The sequence below is a fragment of the Macaca fascicularis genome, chromosome 16, assembly GCF_037993035.2.
Source record: "Macaca fascicularis isolate 582-1 chromosome 16, T2T-MFA8v1.1".
In the NCBI taxonomy this organism is placed as follows: Eukaryota; Metazoa; Chordata; class Mammalia; order Primates; family Cercopithecidae; genus Macaca; species Macaca fascicularis.
The window spans coordinates 4,646,371-4,664,195 of record NC_088390.1 but is presented as its reverse complement, the minus strand read 5'-3'; the positions used below and the strand labels follow the sequence as shown (position 1 = coordinate 4,664,195).

The 17,825-nt window shown below is 50.1% G+C and overlaps 1 protein-coding gene and 1 pseudogene across 5 annotated transcripts; one reads left to right on the top strand and one right to left on the bottom strand.

Annotated features, from left to right (window-relative positions):
• Positions 1-848, bottom strand: LOC123569537 (thioredoxin pseudogene; annotated as a pseudogene).
• A 12,408-nt stretch (positions 849-13,256) lies between these two features.
• On the top strand, positions 13,257-16,212 carry GGT6 (gamma-glutamyltransferase 6). 5 transcript variants are annotated; one of them, XM_015437476.4, is made up of 4 exons: positions 13,257-13,452; positions 14,074-14,276; positions 14,392-14,487; positions 15,364-16,212. In XM_015437476.4, the coding sequence occupies exons 1-4, from the start codon at positions 13,313-13,315 to the stop codon at positions 15,519-15,521; spliced, it is 597 nt and encodes a 198-aa protein (XP_015292962.3). In that variant the 5' UTR covers positions 13,257-13,312; the 3' UTR covers positions 15,522-16,212. The 5 variants fall into 5 exon arrangements, with proteins under 5 accessions (XP_015292962.3, XP_005582624.3, XP_015292961.3 ...); XM_005582567.5 differs by having other exon boundaries at positions 14,774-16,212; XM_015437475.4 differs by having other exon boundaries at positions 14,374-14,487.
• Positions 16,213-17,825: the final 1,613 nt, after the last annotated feature.

The following is a 17,825-nucleotide window of genomic DNA, read 5'->3' as shown; positions in this document are numbered from 1 at the left end:
TTGTACACAAATGCTTATAATGCCTATATTCACTATAGTAAACAATTGGAAACAATCCAGTCTATGTCAATGGGTGAATCGATACATTGTGGTACATAGATACAATAAACACTACTCAGCAATAAAAAGAAAAAACAGATGCACGGAATGACATGGATGCTTCTCAAAGGCTTCATGCTAAGTGAAAAAAGATATGAACAAGTACATCTTGTATGATTCCATTTACAATATGTAAGTCCTCAAAACATGATTTCTTAGGTAAAGACCAACATATATGGATCAAAATCAGATGAGTGGTTGTCAAGGAGCAGAGGTAAGGGGTGGAGCAAAGGGGGACTAGGAAAATGCTCAGTTGTTGGAAATGTTCTTTGTCTTTTTTTTTTTTTCAGGTGTTAGAATGAATGTTTTATTGTCATCCAGATGGCATTTGGGTTTATAGTCTTCATACTTTTATATATATATTTTTTGTAAATTAAAAAAATTACAAGTTTTAAATAGCCAATGGCTGGTGATGTTTTCAGAAAACACGATTAGACTAATTCATTCATGGTGGCTTCAAGCTTTTCCTTATGAGCTCCAGAAAGTTCACCCACTTTTTGTCCCTTCTTAAAAAAACTGGAATGTTGGCATGCATTTGACTTCACACTCTGAAGCAACATCCTGACAGTCATCCACATCTGCTTCAAGGAACACCACGTTGGAATACTTTCCAGAGAGGGGATAAAGAAAGGCTTGATCATTTTGCAAGGCCCATATCACGTGGCTGAGAAGCCATCTACTACAAGTTTATCGCCTGTGGCATCCAAGGCTTCCTAAAAAGCAACCTCGCTCTCGACCTGCTTCACCATCTTGGCTGCTGAGGTCTGACGAGCGGCTGTCTTTTTTTTTTTTTCTTTTTAAATAGGAACTGACCGTTTTCATTTGTAGCCTGTTACCCCATAATTCTTTAGGATGTTCAAAGTTGGAGTGACCATATGCCTGTCCCTGTTCCTCTTGACACTCAGTGAGCAGCCATCTGAGTAAGTGGAAGTGTCATATTTGCTCCAGGTATTATGTCAGGAGCCTTAAATCCAGAATTTGCTGGATTGAGTCTTTTAGCCCAATAGTTTGCCACCATTGCCAGATTTGGGAGCATCTGAGAAGAGACCTCAAATCATAATGGGTTGGTGCGGGGCTCCCCCATACTCAAAAAACTGTCCGTGTGTTTTCCAGGCAAGCGTCTCTTTCTCCTTGAATACAACAATCTTGGTTACAACTGACGGCAGTGCAATAGATCGGTCCATACGCTGATCTAAGAACATCTTGATAATACAATATGTTGTCATTCGCACTCTAGCAGCCACTAGTCTATAACCTGGTCGAGTAGCTCTTTTTCCGGGGACTCGAATTCTGTTGTCAAAGCAAAGACCAGTGATCCCACCCACGGTCTCGAATTAAACCAGTTAGTCGCCAGCCCTGCGTTGTAACTGAGCGACAGGTTGGCACCATCCCCGTGTGTTGGTCTTTGGAGAGACACCATCAGGGTCTTGAATCATTTTTGAGCCTGGAGACTATTAGCACGCATTTTGTCCCTCAACTCTGCCACTACGTTGCCCACCCGGTCACAACAGTGCCAAGGTACAGATGATATCTTGAAGGATGTGAGTTCCGGCTCCTTCCCTTTGAGGATTTCACCATACAGTGTTTTGATTTTGTTCTTTCCACTACTGGAATCGCAACATACAACTCCCTGGAGAGTCCTACAGATAAGAGATTCTCACGTAACGCCTCAAACAGAAAGCAGAGAAACACCTAACTTGCTGTGATGGGGTGAGGTGTGATCAATGGGTTGGACCGAGCATCGATTTGATGCTCTAAATCTCCCACTTCCCCAGTGCCAGGACATGGTTCCTCCACATAGGTTGGGTACTGTCCAAATTTCCCACCTAGCTCAAAGGACTTCCGCCCAGGAAATGGTCATGCAGAGGGAGGCTTGGAGCTGTCCACGGGGTCCTCCACGGTGAACTATAGTGTTGGCTGCGGGAGCGATCGGTTCCTTCGTTGTCTATTTAATTGTGGTGTCAGTTGCTGGCAATATACACATAAATTGGTGACTTTTACTTTATGTAAATTATACCTCAGCTGGACACGGCGGCTCATGCCTATAATCCCAGCACTTTGGGAGGCTGAGGTGGGTGGATCACGAGGTCAGGAGTTCGAGACCAGCCTGACCAATATGGTGAAACCCCGTCTCTACCAAAAATACAAAAGTTACCTGGGCTTGGCAGCGGGCACCTGTAGTCCCAGCTACCTGGGAGCGGGCTTGGCAGCGGGCGCCTGTATTCCCAGCTACCTGGGAAGCTGAGGCAGGAGAATCGCTTGAACCTGGGAGGCAGAGGTTGCGGTGAGCCGAGATCATGCCACTGCACTCCAGCTTGGGTGACAGAGCAAGATCCGTCTCAAAAAAAAAAAAAAAAAAAAAAAAAAAAAAAATATATATATATATATATATATATATATATATATATATACCTCAATCAAACTGATTTTAAAAATCCAAGTCCTGGGCCGGGGGCGGTAGCTCAAGCCTGTAATCCCAGCACTTTGGGAGGCCGAGACGGGCGGATCACGAGGTCAGCAGATCGAGACCATCCTGGCTAACACGGTGAAACCCCGTTTCTACTAAAAAATACAAAAAACTAGCCAGACGTGGTGGCAGGCGCCTGTAGTCCCAGCTACTCGGGAGGCTGAGGCAGGAGAATGGCGAGAACCCGGGAGGCGGAGCTTGCAGTGAGCTGAGATCCGGCCACTGCACTCCTGCCTGGGCGACAGAGCAAGACTCCATCTCAAAAAAAAAAAAAAAAAATCCAAGTCCTGGAACAGTGGCTATGCCTGTAATCCCAGCATTTTCGGAGGCCGAAGTGGGAAGATTGCTCAAGCCTAGGAGTTCAAAACCAGCCTAGTGAACATGACAAGACCCCATCTCTACCAAAAAAAAAAAAAAAAAATTTAGGATATGTGCTGCCAAAGTGATCACACAAAAAAATGTTTAATTTGGTGCATGAGAGATGTGCTGGCTGATAGTGGTTTTGATCATACATTGAAGAGAGTTGGCTGCATTGGAAACTGGGACCCCTGAAATCTATATCGCAGGAAAAGGATATGTGATTGTTTCCTATGGGCCAGATGTGAGCTATGCAGGAGGGAGAACCAGCATCAGGCCACATTAAAACCTACCCAACCTTGAGCAAGAGCTATTAAAAAACAAAACAAAACAAAACACAAAGACTAAAACCTGCCCAGGAGCGCCACCTGGAGAGAAAGATGCGGCCCCAGCAGCAAGAAACTGAGGCCTGAGCTGCATGTGAGCCAAGAAGAGTTCAGTTATACCCAGGGAACTGGAGGTGAGACCCCAATAATGGGGTCGACTGGAGGTCTTAGAAGGACTTAAACAAGTCCCCCAATAGATAAAGAGTCAGCTATGTACAAAGTCCAAGAAGCTTCCGTACCAGCTCGTACAATACAAAATCAGATCTTTCCTGCCCTTTTCTTCCTCTTCCCCGGCCATGTCAACCCTGGGGGTACAAAGGCAGTCACGTGAGTGAGGAGGAGAATCCCAGGGCATAGGAGCAGGTGTGGGTTGGGGGTACATTGAGAAGTTAATTTGAGTCTCTCTGTCCTCACCGTACTCTTTCCTACAGACATACACACACACACACACACACACACACACACACACACACACACACTTTTCCTGTTGCATGCTGCTTGCCCAAAACAGACCGAGAAGGTGCAAGGGAGAAGTTTTTAACTTTAAATGGACTTTTACATTTGGGGGAGGGGCTGTGGGGTGTTTTGGAGTTTTGTGGCTTACACCTTTTTTTGCATTTTTTCATTGTGATGCAAAATACACAACACAAAATTTACCATTTTAACCAATTTACATGTATATGAATCATTTCAGTGGCCCCAAATATGCTCACGCTGTTGCGCAGCCACCTGCAGAAGCTGTTCGCCATCCCAGACGGAACCCCACACACTAAACAACAAGTCCCCGCCCACCTCCCCCAGCCCCTGGCAACCACTGCTCTGCCCTCCAGCTCCATGAAAGGGACTGCACTTATTTTTTTAATTGCAATTATTGAAATGAAACTTTTTTTTTTTTTGAGACAGGGTCTCACTCTGTCACCCAGGCCAGAGTACAGTGGTGCGATCTCGGCTCATTGCAACCTCTGCCTCCCAGGTTCAAGCGATTCTCCTGCCTCAGCCTCCTGAGTAGCTGGGATTACAGGCACCCACCACCATGCCTGACTAACTTTGTATTTTTAGTAGAGATGGGGTTTCAACATGTTGGCCAGGCTGGTCTCAAACTCCTGACCTCAGGCGGTCCACCCACCTCGGCCTCCCAAAGTGCTGGGATTACAGGCGTGAGCCACTGCGCCTGGCTGAAATGAAACTTTTATAACTTGAAGTGACCCAAAAACTTGTTACCAAAGGAGAGTGTCCCGAAAAGACATGGGCCTGCCCTATGTTCCATTCAAAAGAACGGTGAAGGGCCATCCCCACAAAACAGATTTGAATGGAGATTAGGAGATTAAAATAAAGGCAGACTGCGAGTCCTATTTGTTCAACCTCACAGCTACGCAGAGAGATTTATTTTGCCCATGTGACAAGAAATGTAAAGATCTAGAGTCCAGGGCACAAACCACTGGTTGAGAGGTGAGGAAGGCCCAGCCTCTGTTTAGCTGCCTGCCGCACTGTCCTTAGCGCAGCCGTGCCATCCCCGGGGCCCAGGCCTAGAGTTGGAATTCCAGCAGGAAGAAAGGGAAAGGGCAAAGGCTCTTTGGAGAATTGGGAGAATCATTCCTGTGTTCTGTGGTTCAGAGGAGGGACCTGGTTGACAAAGCCTGCTCGAAAGGATCAAGAAGCGAGAAGTGGTGGGCTCAGTAGCTCACACCTGTAATCCCAGCACTTTGGGAGGCCGAGGCGGGCGGGTCACCTGAGGTCAGGAGTTTGAGACCAGCCTGGCCAACTTGGTGAAACCCCGTCTGTACTAAAAAATGCAAAAATTAGCTGCTTGTGGTGGCGCGCCCCTGTAATCCCAGCTACTCAGGAGGTTGAAGCAGGAGAATCGCTTGAACCCAGGAGGTGGGGGTTGCAGTGAGCTGAGATCATGCCACTGCATTCCAGCCTGGATGACAGAGTTAGACTCTGTCTTAAAATAAATAAATAAATAAATAAATAAATAAATAAATAAATAAATAAATAGAATCGAGAAGCGGCATGGCAGAGTCTCTCGATAGGGCCAGACTGGCCAATGATTCTCATCTCCAAATCTCCAAATACTGAAGTCATACACACATATGAAAAGGCCTGGAGAGGGCTGGATGCAGTGGCTGAAACCCAGCCTATTTAATAATTCCCAGTTAGAAAATCTAGGCCAGGCGCAGTGGCTCACATCTGTAATCCTAGCACTTTGGGAGGCCAAGGTGGGCAGATTGCCTGAGCTCAGGAGCTCGAGGCCAGCCTGGGCAACATGGTGAAACCCCATCTCTACTAAAATACAAAAAATCATTAGCTAGGCGTGGTGGTACACACTTGTAGTCCCAGCTACTTGGGAGGCTAAGGTGGGAGAATTGCTTGAATCTGGGAGGGAGAGGTTGCAGTGAGCCCAGATCGCACCACTGCATTCCAGCCTGGGTAACAGAGCGAGACTTTATCTCAAAAAAAAAAAAAAAAGAAAAAAGAAAAAGAAAAAAAAAAGAAAGAAAGAAAGAAAAGAAAAGAAAAAAGGAAAAAGAAAATCTAGATGCTTTGGGAGGTGGTGGGCTGATTGGCTGAACCCAGGAGTTTGATGCCAGTCTAGGCAACACAGTAAAAACTCATCTCTACTAAAAAAAAAAAAAAAGTTGGACGTGGTAGCTCAGGCCGGTAATGCCAACTACTTGGGAGGCTGAGGTGGGAGGATCACGTGAGCCCAGGAGGCAGAGGTTGCAGTGAGCTGAGATTGAACCACTGCCCTCCAGCCTGGGAGACAGAGTAACATGCTATCTCACAAAAAAAAAGTGAGAGGTATGGGGTGGGCTCACACCTGTAATCTTAACACTTTGGAAGGGCAAAGAAGGAGGATCTTTTGAAGCCAGGAGTTTGAGACCAGCCTGGGCAACATAGCAAGACCCCATCTCTACAGAAAATGTAAACATTAGCTGGGCCTGGTGGTACATACCTGTGATCCCAGCTACTCAAAAGGCTGAGGCAGGAGGACCACTTGAACCTAGGAGGTCAAGGCTGCAGTGAGCCACGATTGCACCACTGCGCTCCAGCGTGGGTAACGGAGCAAGACCCTGTCTCAAAAATAAATACATAAATAAATAAAAGTTTAAAGACCTGGAGACAATTCTCGAACTGGCTGAGCTTAGGCCCCATGTTTGCCCTTGGCTATACGAGCAGGGAAGACTGAGGAAGGATCTGCTCCGTCAACCTCTGTAGTGGGAGAGAGTGGGGGAGGCAGGCACTGTTATTCACCCTGTTACATAAATGAGCTGAACCTTGAGCCCTACGTTGTTTACTTCTTCACAACAGGACTGCTAGCTCAAAAACCCCTAAGAGCTAAACTCAGTTTTTTACACATCCAGGTGCTTTTAATTAAATAGCCCAAATAAATGTATTTCTAGCCACTTAGAGCCTGCCTGCTTTATATACCCTGCCAGACCGCACCCCACATCTGCTGGCCACAGAGAGGACAAACCCTGGGGCTATAACAGAGCCCAAGCCAGGGCTGCCCTTGGCAGTTCTTTGATCCAGAGACAGCCCTCCTCATCCAGACATGTAAACCGCCTCTGATACCCCTCTCCCCAGAAGCTCTCTTGTCTTCTCCTCTTTCTGGATGGTGGCCCCGCATCACTGTCCTTGGAAGGACTCCCGCTATGGGGGACTTCCCCCTCACAGGTAACCCTGTCTCAGAGCCGCCCCAGTAAAGCTCATTGCATGCTACTGCCATCTCGTGGTCATTTTCCTCTAGGTCAACCCCAAACCCTAGGACTGTTAATGACCTCAACTTCTTTCCCCAGGATTCGACACACAGTAGCAAGGAATAATTCCCTATTAGAAAATCTGGGCTGGGCATGGTGGCTTACGCCTGTAATCCCAGCACTTTGGGAGGCCAAGGTGGGCGGATCACCTGAAGTCGGGAGTTTGAGATCAGCCTGACCAACACGGAGAAACCTCATCTCTACTAAAAAAAAATACAAAATTACCAGGTATGGTGGGGCATGCTTGTAATCCCAGCAACTTGGGAGAGGAAAACTCTGTCAAAAAAAAAAAAAAAAAAAAGAAAGAAAGAAAGAAAGAAAGAAAGAAAGAAAGAAGAAAGAAAGAAAAAGAAAAGAAAAATCTGGACTAGGTAGGGTGGCTCACATCTGTAATCCCAGCTCTTTGGGAGGTCAAGGTGGGCGGATCACCTGAGCTTGGGAGTTCAAGACCAGCGTGACCAATATGGAGAAACCCTGTCTCTACCAAAAAAAAAATACAAAAATGAGCCAGGCGTGCTGGGGCGCCTGTAATCCCAGCTACTTGGGAGGCTGAGGCAGGAGAATTGCTTGAACCTGGGAGACAGAGATGGCAGTGAGCTGAGATCATGCCACTGCACAAAGAGCGAGACTCTGTCTCAAAAATAAAAAAAAGAAAGAAAGAAAAAGTAAATCTGATGCTATTAGGGAGAAGAATAGAGGGTAGGCAGCGAGGAACCTGGTTGTGGTGGCATGCAGGTAATGTCTAAGATAAACAAGACTCTCGGCACAAGACAAAGGCTGGGGCCCAAAGGCAGCTAGAATACTTTTGACAAGAGGTAAAAGCAGTGAATAAAGTAGATGCTACCAGGAAGGAGACACCACAAGTGCCTCATAATTCATCCCTTCTGCTTTAGAAATGTAATCCCGGCCGGGCGCGGTGGCTCAAGCCTGTAATCCCAGCACTTTGGGAGGCCGAGACGGGCAGATCACGAGGTCAGGAGATCGAGACCATCCTGGCTAACACGGTGAAACCTCGTCTCTACTAAAAAAATACAAAATACTAGCCGGGCAAGGTGGTGGGCGCCTGTAGTCCCAGCTACTCGGGAGGCTGAGGCAGGAGAATGGCGGGAACCCGGGAGGTGGAGCTTGCAGTGAGCTGAGATTCGGCCACTGCACTGCAGCCTGGGCGACAGAGCGAGATTCCGTCTCAAAAAAAAAAAAAAAAAAAGAAAAAGAAAAAAAATTTACAAAGCAATGGCCTCCTACTGGAATTGAACTTCCTTAGTGTGAGTCTTCCTCCTTAGTCCAGGTCTAAGACACACTCTTCCTGAGAGCCACAGGTCAGGAAAACACAAATGCCCTCTTTACCTGTGCAGAGTCTTTGAGCCAAAGTCCAACGTGATCCAGCGCTGCTCCTGCCTCCCTGCTCCCGCTTCAAGCTGCAGATGCTGTTTGCTGCCCTCTAGGGACTCCTAGAAGGATATGCATCAGTCAGTGTTATTAATTGTAAACAAAAGACACACTTCTGCCTGAGTTAAATAGAAAATAAATTTATGAAAAATCGGTGGGCACAGAAAGCGGATGGGGGGTAGAGATGTTGGAGAGCTAGCTCAGAGGCTATACAGCCAAGACCAGTGCTCAAAATCACATTGCAGAAATGTCTGGGGGAAGGCACTGCTGTCTCCACCTCATCTGAGCACCAGCTGCCATGGTGTATATCCCTGACCTTGACCATTAGATACTGTGTTGCCATAACTCTGAGGCAAGATTGTAAAGGTGCACTGCTGTCCCTACCAGGTAAAAGCAAATGACTTCGGAATTCTCTGGTTATTGGGATAAAGAACAAAACATTTGGCCGGGCGCAGTGGCTCATGCCTGTAATCGCAGCACTTTGGGAGGCCAAGGCAGGCAGATCACCTGAGGTCAGGAGTTCGAGACCAGCCTGGCCAACGTGGTAAAACCCCATCTCTACTAAAAATACAAAAATTACCCAGGCATGGTGGCACATGCCTATAATCCCAGCTACTCAGGAGGCTGAGACAGGAGAATCGCTTGAACCTAGGAGGCAGAGGTTGCAGTGAGCCGAGATTGTGCCACTGTGCTCCAGCCTGGGTGACAGAGACGAACTCCATCTCAAATAAATAAATAAATAAATAAACTAAAAATTAAAATAAAATAAAATAAAATAAAAAAAGAAGAAAGCATTTTCCAGGAGCTATGTTGATTTTCCCCATAAAGAAACACCTAGAGGCCGGGCATGGTGGCTCACGCCTGTAATCCCAGCACTTTGGGAGGCCGAGGTGGGTGGGTCACGTGAGGTCAGGAGTTCAAGACCAGCCCGGCCAATGTGGCAAAACCCTGTCTTTACTAAAAATGCAAAAATTAGCTGGGTGCTGTGGTGGGCACCTGTAATCCCAGCTACTCGGGAGGCTGAGACAGGAGAATTGCTTGAACCCACCCCCAACCCTGCCACATACACATACTTCATTGTCTCCATTCTATAGAGTCAAATCCCAGCATGTCCAAGAGGGCCAATTATAAAGTCAACCTGGGGAAAGGCTTACACACACATGGGGCCCATACTCTTCCTTGTTTCTCATCTCAGGGGTCCTTTCTTGGTTAGAAGGTGCAGCCAGAGGCCAGGTGTAGTGGCTCAAGCCTGCAATCCCAGTACTTTGGGAGGCCAAGGCAGAGAGATCAATCTGAGGCCAGGAGTTTGAGACCAACCTGGTCAACATGGTGAAACCCTGTCTCTACTAAAAATACAAAAATTAGCCGGTTGTGGTGGTGGGTGCCTGTAATCCCAGCTACTTGGGAGGCTGAGGCAGGAGAATTGCTTGAACCTGGGAGGCAGAGGTTGCGATGAGCTGAGATCGTGCCATTGCACTGCAGCCTGGGCAACAAGAGCAAAACTCCATCTCAAAAAACAAAACAAAACAAAACAAAAAAACATCATCATGACTGAGACTCACTTTCAGAGAAGCTGATTCAATTGTCGTGGGAGGGGGAGAAAGGGAGGGACGAGGATATTGGTGTTTGGGTGTTTTCCAATTGCTACAGGTGATTCGAATTGCAGAAATCACTAGCTAAAGCGGTGGTTCTCAACCTTGCCTGCACATTGAAAACACCTGGGAAGCTTCAAAACTGATGAAGCTACAATCTAGAGATCCTGATTTCGTTATTTAACTGGTCTGAATAGGTATTAGAATTTTCCAAAGCTTGCCAGGTAATTGTAATATGCATCTAAGGTTGAGAACCATTAGGATAAGAGGACAAATGAGGAAATGAATGGAGAAATTAACGAATCTACAGTCTTACACTTCAGACTTCAAGCCACCCTTTGTGTGTGTGCACGCACACATGCGTATGTAGATTATGCATAATAATCACTGGGGAGACTGAGGCTCACAGAGCAGAGAGAAAAGAATTCATGCTTTTGGAGGAACTGCTCTGTACTAAGCACTGGTCTAGATGCTTTAAATATATTTTCTTTTTTTTTTTTTTTTTTCCTCGCTCTGTCACCCAGGCTGGAGTGCAGTGGCGCGATCTCAGCTGACTGCAAGCTCCACCTCCTGGGTTCATGCCATTCTCCTGCCTCAGCCTTCCGAGTAGCTGGGACTACTGGCGCACACCATCACACCCAGCTAATATTTTTGTATTTTTAGTAGAGACGGGGTTTCACCATGTTAGCCAGGATGGTCTCAATCTCCTGACCTCGTGATCCACCTGCCTTGGCCTCCCAAAGTGCTGGGATTACAGGTATGAGCCCCCACGCCTGGCTGCTTTAAATATATTTTGTATAATCCTCAAAACAACCCTAGGAAGATAAATATTGTTATCCTCATTTTACAGAAGTGAAATCAAGACTCCCAGAGGTTAAATGTCTCGCCTGCAGTCATATATTCAGTTATTAGCAGACATGGGACTAGACCCAGTTCTCCTGAAGCCATTGCCAACCCCCACCCCTACCCTGAGCCCTAAAATGACCGAGTCCATCTGCCCCAGAGCTACTTTGGCCTGAGCATTTATCCCCAGAACCCATCTGCATCTAATTGGAGCTTAGCTAATACGTCCAGAGCTGCAGGAACGAGAAAGGCCACACTAGGAAATGTTCCCAGAACCCAACCAGTGGAGGTCTTGTCTCAAAGAGCTTGTGAGGACCTAGCTCTAAGAGCAGAGGAATGTTGGCTGGGCAGGGTGGGGAGCGAAAATAATTCTGCCTGCTGGACGAAAGGAGCAATGCTAGGAGTCCAAAGGCCAGACTGAGGCTGGGGCAGGAGATGGGGGCAGCACAGAGCCGTAAGGCTCCCAGATGCCGTTTCTCAGGAAGGAAGGACGGACCTTCATTCTGAAATTCTAACCTTCTTACACTATGTTAACAGAAAGTGAAACTGAATTGTTTTATGACATAAATGTCATAAAATCATAAAAATGGTCATTTTGATTCCCATCTCCCAACCACTGGCAAAATGAGAAGGTGGCAACCCTAGGCTGCTCTATTTGGTTGGTTGGTTTTTTATTGGTCCAAGAAAAAAAAAAAAAGGAAACCAAAGGTTTCTCTGGGGAATGAGAGACAGAAACCAGCTAAGGGAAGAAACAGGAGGGAAAGACGTGAAGACAGCAGGTGTACACTTTTGTTTTAGATTGAAGGCGTGGTTCCAGGACTGGCAGTTAGGAAAGCATGTTCTAGACCCTACAGCTGGAGCCAGACTTTCTGGGAGGGGAGCCCAGCGATCTGACTTAACAAGCTGCCCAGGTGATCGTGACGCACACCAGCCTTAAAGAACCCCTGTACTTGCTTGTGAAGAGGCCGCGAGAAAGGGAAGCAGCTGGAGAGCCAGATGGGAAGATGGATGATTTGAAGGATGATTTTCATGGTTGTTGTTTTAATGTAGAAAATACATGAGCTTTTTCATTTTTACTTTTTTATTGAAAGACAATATTCATATAGAAAAGTACACGTCATCAATGCCCAACTTGATGCATTTTCACACTCAGGGCACTTGTGTCACCAACACTCAGATTAAGAAGCAACATCTTGGCCGGGCGTGGTGGCTCACACCTGTAATCCTAGTACTTTGGGAGGCCGAGGCGGGTGGATTACCCGAGGTCAAGAGTTCAAGACCAGCCTGGCCAACATGTCTCTACTAAAAATACAAAAAATTAGCCAGGCATGGTGGCGGGCGCCTGTAATCCCAGCCACTTGGGAGGCTGAGGCAGGAGAATTGCTTGAACCCAGTAGGTGGAAGTTGCAGTGAGCTGAGATTGCACCATTGCACTCTAGCCTGGGCAACAAGAACGAAAATTCTGTCAAGAAAGAAAGAAAAGAAAGGGAAGAAAAGAAAGAAAGGAAGGAAAAGAGAGGAAAGAAAGGACATCTCCAGCATCTCAGAAGCCCCCTGGTCCCTGCTCCAGTCACTCTCTGACTTCTAAGGGCAGACTGTTGTTGCCTGTTTGTGTACTTTGTGTAAATGAAAGCATGTAGCGCGTGCTGCCACCTGCCTGGCTGCTTTCCCTCGTCCGTATGTTTGTCAGACTTGTGTATACTATTGCATATGATTGCAGATTGCTCATTCTCACTGCTGCAGAGTGGTCCGTTGTGACTTACATCATTTATTCTAGCGACAATGGGCATTTGGGCACTTTCCAATTTGGGGCCGTTACAAACAGCACTGTTTTGCAACAGGTCCTTGATGGGAAACCCAAAATGAACTTAGAAATGTTGGTTTCCAGGCTGTGGAGCTACCTTCTGGACAAAAGTCGCAAAACACGCACAGGGAGTTTTGAACCAAGTTGCTCCCCAAAGAAACCCAGACCCAGAGTAGCCACAGGGTGAGCCTTGACCCCAGCCAGAGAGTGGACACCCCTACGCCAGAACCTAGTCACGTGCTGACTCAAGCAGGTGGGAGCTCTGACCCAAGCCACCATGTAACTGTAGCTCTAATTCAAGTCCACAGTCCCTAAACTACAGTCCTGGGGGCATCCATGGGCTACATCCCCCAAGGGGAGGAGCCTAGCAGGTGCCTGGGTGTCAAGGTTGTGGCATTAGGGCTGAGCTCGTCGTCGACCTCACTGAGCTGTGACCCCTTCCAGGCAGTCACCTGGGAGCCCTGTCGCGAGAGCTCCTCGGGCCTTGTGTCCTAATGGGGCAGGCTCAGATGCAGCCTCCTTGGCCCCGTGCCCTGCCCAGACCTGTTCTGGATTCCACCCCCACCCTTCCCCAAGGTCGCTGCCACCTCCCACCTGCCAGGCTTGGGCAGGGCCTCTGACACACAGCCGGGAAGGCTGGCAGGCAGGAGGGCTGGGGCGAGCACTAGGGGGCCATGGAGCTGGCAGCAGAGCCTGTGGTCTATCAGAAGCTGCTGCCCTGGGAGCCAAGCTTGGAGTTGGAGGAGGAAGAGGAGGAGGAGGAGACATCAGAGATGCTGGTTCCAAACCCCTGGAGGCACCAGGACTCTTCCAGGTAGGTAAGGGAGGGGTCTGAGCACCAGGCTCCCCAGGCTTGAGGTTGGCAAGTCCCTCTCTCTGAGCCCCTCAGGAGGACCAGGCAACTCCCGGCTGGGCTTAGCTCCAGGCACCGTCTGATCGGTTTGGGGGAAAACCTAGGCTGTAGCCCCAGACTTGGCCTGACCCAACCAAAAGTCTGTGCACCTGGAGGGACATCTGTAGCAAGCTGGCCTCTGTCCCATCTGCTGCTCTGTCAAAGGTCCCCAGCCCCCAAGCCCTGGTGCAGGAGGCACCTGCTGGGCAGGTTGGGGCCTGGCTATGCCTGGCTGGGCCTGCTCCCCAGCCCCTTCTTTCCTGCCTGCCACACCCCACTGGGCCTCCCTCCCGCCTGATTGGACTCTGCCCCTCCAATGTCCCCTCCAGAGGATCCCTCCCTAGCTAGCCTGTTTCCCCAAGTGCTTTCCCACCTCCATGTCTTTGCCCAAGCTGTGCCCGCTACCAAGAAGCCCTTTCTCCTCAGCAGACTTGCACTCCTCTTGTTAAATCAAACCTGTTGGGAAACATTCCCTGGGGTCTCTTGGGGTTCGTGGGCATCTCTCTGTCCCAGTCCTGGCTCAGGACACCCCCCCTTCTCCAGGAACAAGGCTGGTGGGCTGCCCGGAACCTGGGCCCGTGTAGTGGCAGCCCTGCTGCTGCTGGCTGTTGGCTGCTCCCTGGCTGTGAGGCAGCTCCAGAATCAGGGCAGCTCGACAGGAAGCTTGGGCTCTGTGGCCCCTCCACCCGGCGGACACTCCCACAGCTCTGGCGTATACCACCACGGTGCCATCATCAGCCCTGCAGGTCAGTGAGTGCTGGGGGCAGCTTGGGGGAGGGGAGGGTCAGGGGTCACCGGCCCAGCCCCCCTCTTTGCTGCATGACAGTGCCTTCCTTGCTGCAGCCACATGCTCCCACCTAGGCCGAGAGCTGCTTGTTGCCGGGGGCAACGTCGTGGATGCTGGAGTTGGAGCCGCATTGTGCCTGGCAGTGGTGCATCCTCATGCCACAGGCCTAGGTCAGTGACCCCTGACCCCAGACCACAACCCCAACCCACAGCCTCATCAGTGACCTGGAACTTAGGGAGTCAGTAGCCCTGACCTCAAGGCTGCTTAGTGAGCAGGACCTAGGGTTTGGGAGGCAGTCCCAACCCCAGGCTATGACCCTTGAGCCCAGGTCCGTGGAACCTTGACCTCAGGCCTGGTCAGTAACTTCTGATCCCAGGCTCAGTCAAGGGATCTTGACTGAAATAAGTCAGTGACTCTTGACCTGCGGCTGCTGAGTGACCCCTCTGTCTCCTGCAGGTGCCATGTTTTGGGGCCTCTTCCACAATAGCTCCTCGGGCAATTCCACGGCCCTGACATCGGGCCCAGCACAGACCCTGGCACCCGGCCTGGGGCTGCCCATGGCTCTGCCCACCCTGCACCTACTGCACGCACGCTTTGGCCGCCTGCCCTGGCCACGCCTGCTAGTGGGCCCCACCACGCTGGCTCAGGAGGGCTTCCTGGTGGACACACCCCTGGCAAGGGCTCTGGTGGCCCGGGGCACAGAAGGCCTCTGTCCACTATTTTGCCATGCTGATGGGACGCCCCTGGGCGCTGGGGCCCGAGCCACTAACCCACAACTGGCAGCTGTGCTTCGCAGGGCAGCCTTTGCTCCCACCTCAGACCTTGCTGGGGACGCTCTACTGAGTCTGCTGGCGGGAGACCTGGGGCTGGAGGTGCCCTCAGCTGGACCCAGGCCCGCTTTGGAACCAGCACAGCAGCTACCTGTGCCCCAGGGCATCCTGTTCACCACCCCTAGTCCCTCAGCTGGCCCGGAACTGCTGGCACTGTTGGAGGCAGCCCTGCACTCTGGGGTGCCCATCCCTGACCCCTGCCCACCATTCCTGCAGACTGCTGTGAGCCCTGGGAGCAGTGCCCTGGCCGCCGTGGACAGCAGCGGCTCTGTGCTTCTTCTCACCTCCTCGCTCAACTGCTCCTTTGGCTCTGCACACCTGTCCCCAAGCACTGGGGTTCTGCTCAGCAACCTGGTGGCCAAGTCTACTGCTAGTGCCTGGGCCTGCCCCCTCATCCTCCGTGGCAGCCTGGATGACACAGAGGCCGATGTGTTGGGGCTTGTGGCTTCAGGGACCCCTGATGTGGCCAGGGCCATGACTCACACCATACTCAGGCATCTGGCGGCAGGGCCCCCAACCCAGGCCCAGCACCAGCACCAGGGGCAGCAAGAACCAACACAGCATCCCAGCACTTGTGGCCAAGGGACCCTGCTCCAGGTGGCAGCCCACGCAGAGCACGCCCATGTCTCCAGTGTCCCCCATGACTGCTGCCCCTTCCAGGGGTTCTAACAGGATGGAAGTGGGTCTGGCAGAAGACAGAGTTATCTGAAGCACGGGGGCAGGAGCAAAGCAGATCCAGCAGCAGTCGAGTGTGCACCCGCAGGGTGTGGTGGCTCACACCTGTCATCTCAGCTCTTTGGGTAGACAAGGCAGGAAGACACCTTGAGGCCAGGAGTTTGAAACCAGCCTAAACAACAGAGCAAGAACTCTCGTCTCTACTAAAATTTTAAAAATTTGCCAGGGGCGGTGGCACATGCCTGTTGTCCCAGCTGCTTGGGAGGCTGAGGCCGGGAGCTTGCTTGAGCTCAGGAGTTCAAGGCTGCAGAAAGCTAGGGTCACACCACTGCATTCCAGCCTGGACAACAGAGTGAGACCCTGTCTTTAATAATAATAATAATAATAATAATAATAATAGCCGGGTGCTGTGGCTCACGCCTGTAATCCTAGCGCTTCAGGAGGCCAAGGCAGGTGGATCACCTGAGGCTAGGAGTTCGAGACCAGCCTGGGCAACATGGTGAAACCCCGTCTTTACTAAAAATACAAAAAATTAGCTGGGCGAGGTGGCGGGCGCCTGTAATCCCAGCTACTCAGGAGGCTGAGGCAGGAGAATCACTTGAATCCGGGAGGTGGAGGTTGCGGTGAGTCGAGATCGCACCATTGCAACCCCACCTGGGCAACAAGAGCGAAACTCTGTCTAAAAAAAAGAGTGTGTATAGGCCGGGCGCGGTGGCTCAAGCCTGTAATCCCAGCATTTTGGGAGGCCGAGACGGGTGGATCACGAGGTCAGCAGATCGAGACCATCCTGGCTGACACGGTGAAACCCCGTCTCTACTAAAAAAATACAAAAAAAAAATTGCCGGGCGAGGTGGCGGGCGCCTGTAGTCCCAGCTACTCAGGAGGCTGAGGCAGGAGAATGGCGTGAACCCGGGAGGCAGAGCTTGCAGTGAGCCGAGATCTGGCCACTGCACTCCAGCCTGGGCAGCAGAGCGAGACTCCGTCTCAAAAAAAAAAAAAAAAAAAAAAAAAAAGAAAAAAAAAAGAGTGTGTATCTATTATGTGCTCACTGCTGGCTCACGCCCCAACCTCTGGCCTTTTCAGTTCCTAAACTTGAGTTCTGGCATCCAGAGCTAACACAATCATTCTTCAGATCACCCACACTGGATGGAATCTCTAGCTGTTTTATCAGCTAAGAACATCAGGGTAATAAGGAAAAAGCAATAGGGCTTGGGGGTAGCCCTGAGTTCAGATCCAGCTTTCAGGAGGACAGGGGAGAGTGCAGAGCCTCTGCCTAGGCTCTGGGCCCCACGGAGCAGGACAGGCAGAGCCCAGGGTACTGTTGGCATCTCTGTCCTTCCCTTCAGGACAGCCCTTACCTATCTTCCTCAACCAGACTGGGTACAAAATAAAGATCAAGTCTCCCGGAAACCAAGCGCCATTCCTGCTTCTTGGTTAATTTTCCATCAGCTTTTGAAGCAACTGGAGTCAGGGCTTCCCTCATGGGCAGCACAGGTGACCAACAACCAGAGAGGGGAGAGCCTGGGTTGACATCTTTCAGCTTCCCCCTGCTCCACTCACCTCCTGCCTCCTGGGGCACCAGATGTGCAAGGTGAATGTTTTCATTTCACTTTCTAGAACAGACAGCAAAGCAGAGAAGCGGTTGAGAGGGTGAGAAGGTGCCCCAGGGGCTTGGGTACAAAGGGATTGGAGTTGAGCATGTGGAAATTCAAGGTGAAGGTTAGCCCTGACCTCCCCCCAGGGTTAGGTCCTCTCTGGACCACAGCCCTCTATACACAGCTTCTCAAACCAAGAAGCAACGGTGACCAGTAAGTAGCACTTCCCCTCCCCTGCCATTGTAAAAGGCTTCTCTGATTTAATAGACCGTTTGGTCCCACCACCTCCACCTCCCACTCCCAAGAAAATTCTTCTCCATAATGGCATCACAATGTACCCAGTTATTTAGGTCCCAAACCTGGCATCCCCCTCATTTCCTCTTCCCCGACATCCAAATCCATCACCCC

Bases quoted from the DNA above. Each gene is read 5' to 3' on its own strand.
- GGT6 (XM_005582566.5), top strand. From the start codon at position 13,313: ATGGAGCTGGCAGCAGAGCCTGTGGTCTATCAGAAGCTGCTGCCCTGG. The intron at 13,453-14,073 runs GTAGGTAAGGGA...CCCCTTCTCCAG, and splicing joins AGGCACCAGGACTCTTCCAG to GAACAAGGCTGGTGGGCTGC. The intron at 14,488-14,773 runs GTCAGTGACCCC...TGTCTCCTGCAG, and splicing joins TCCTCATGCCACAGGCCTAG to GTGCCATGTTTTGGGGCCTC.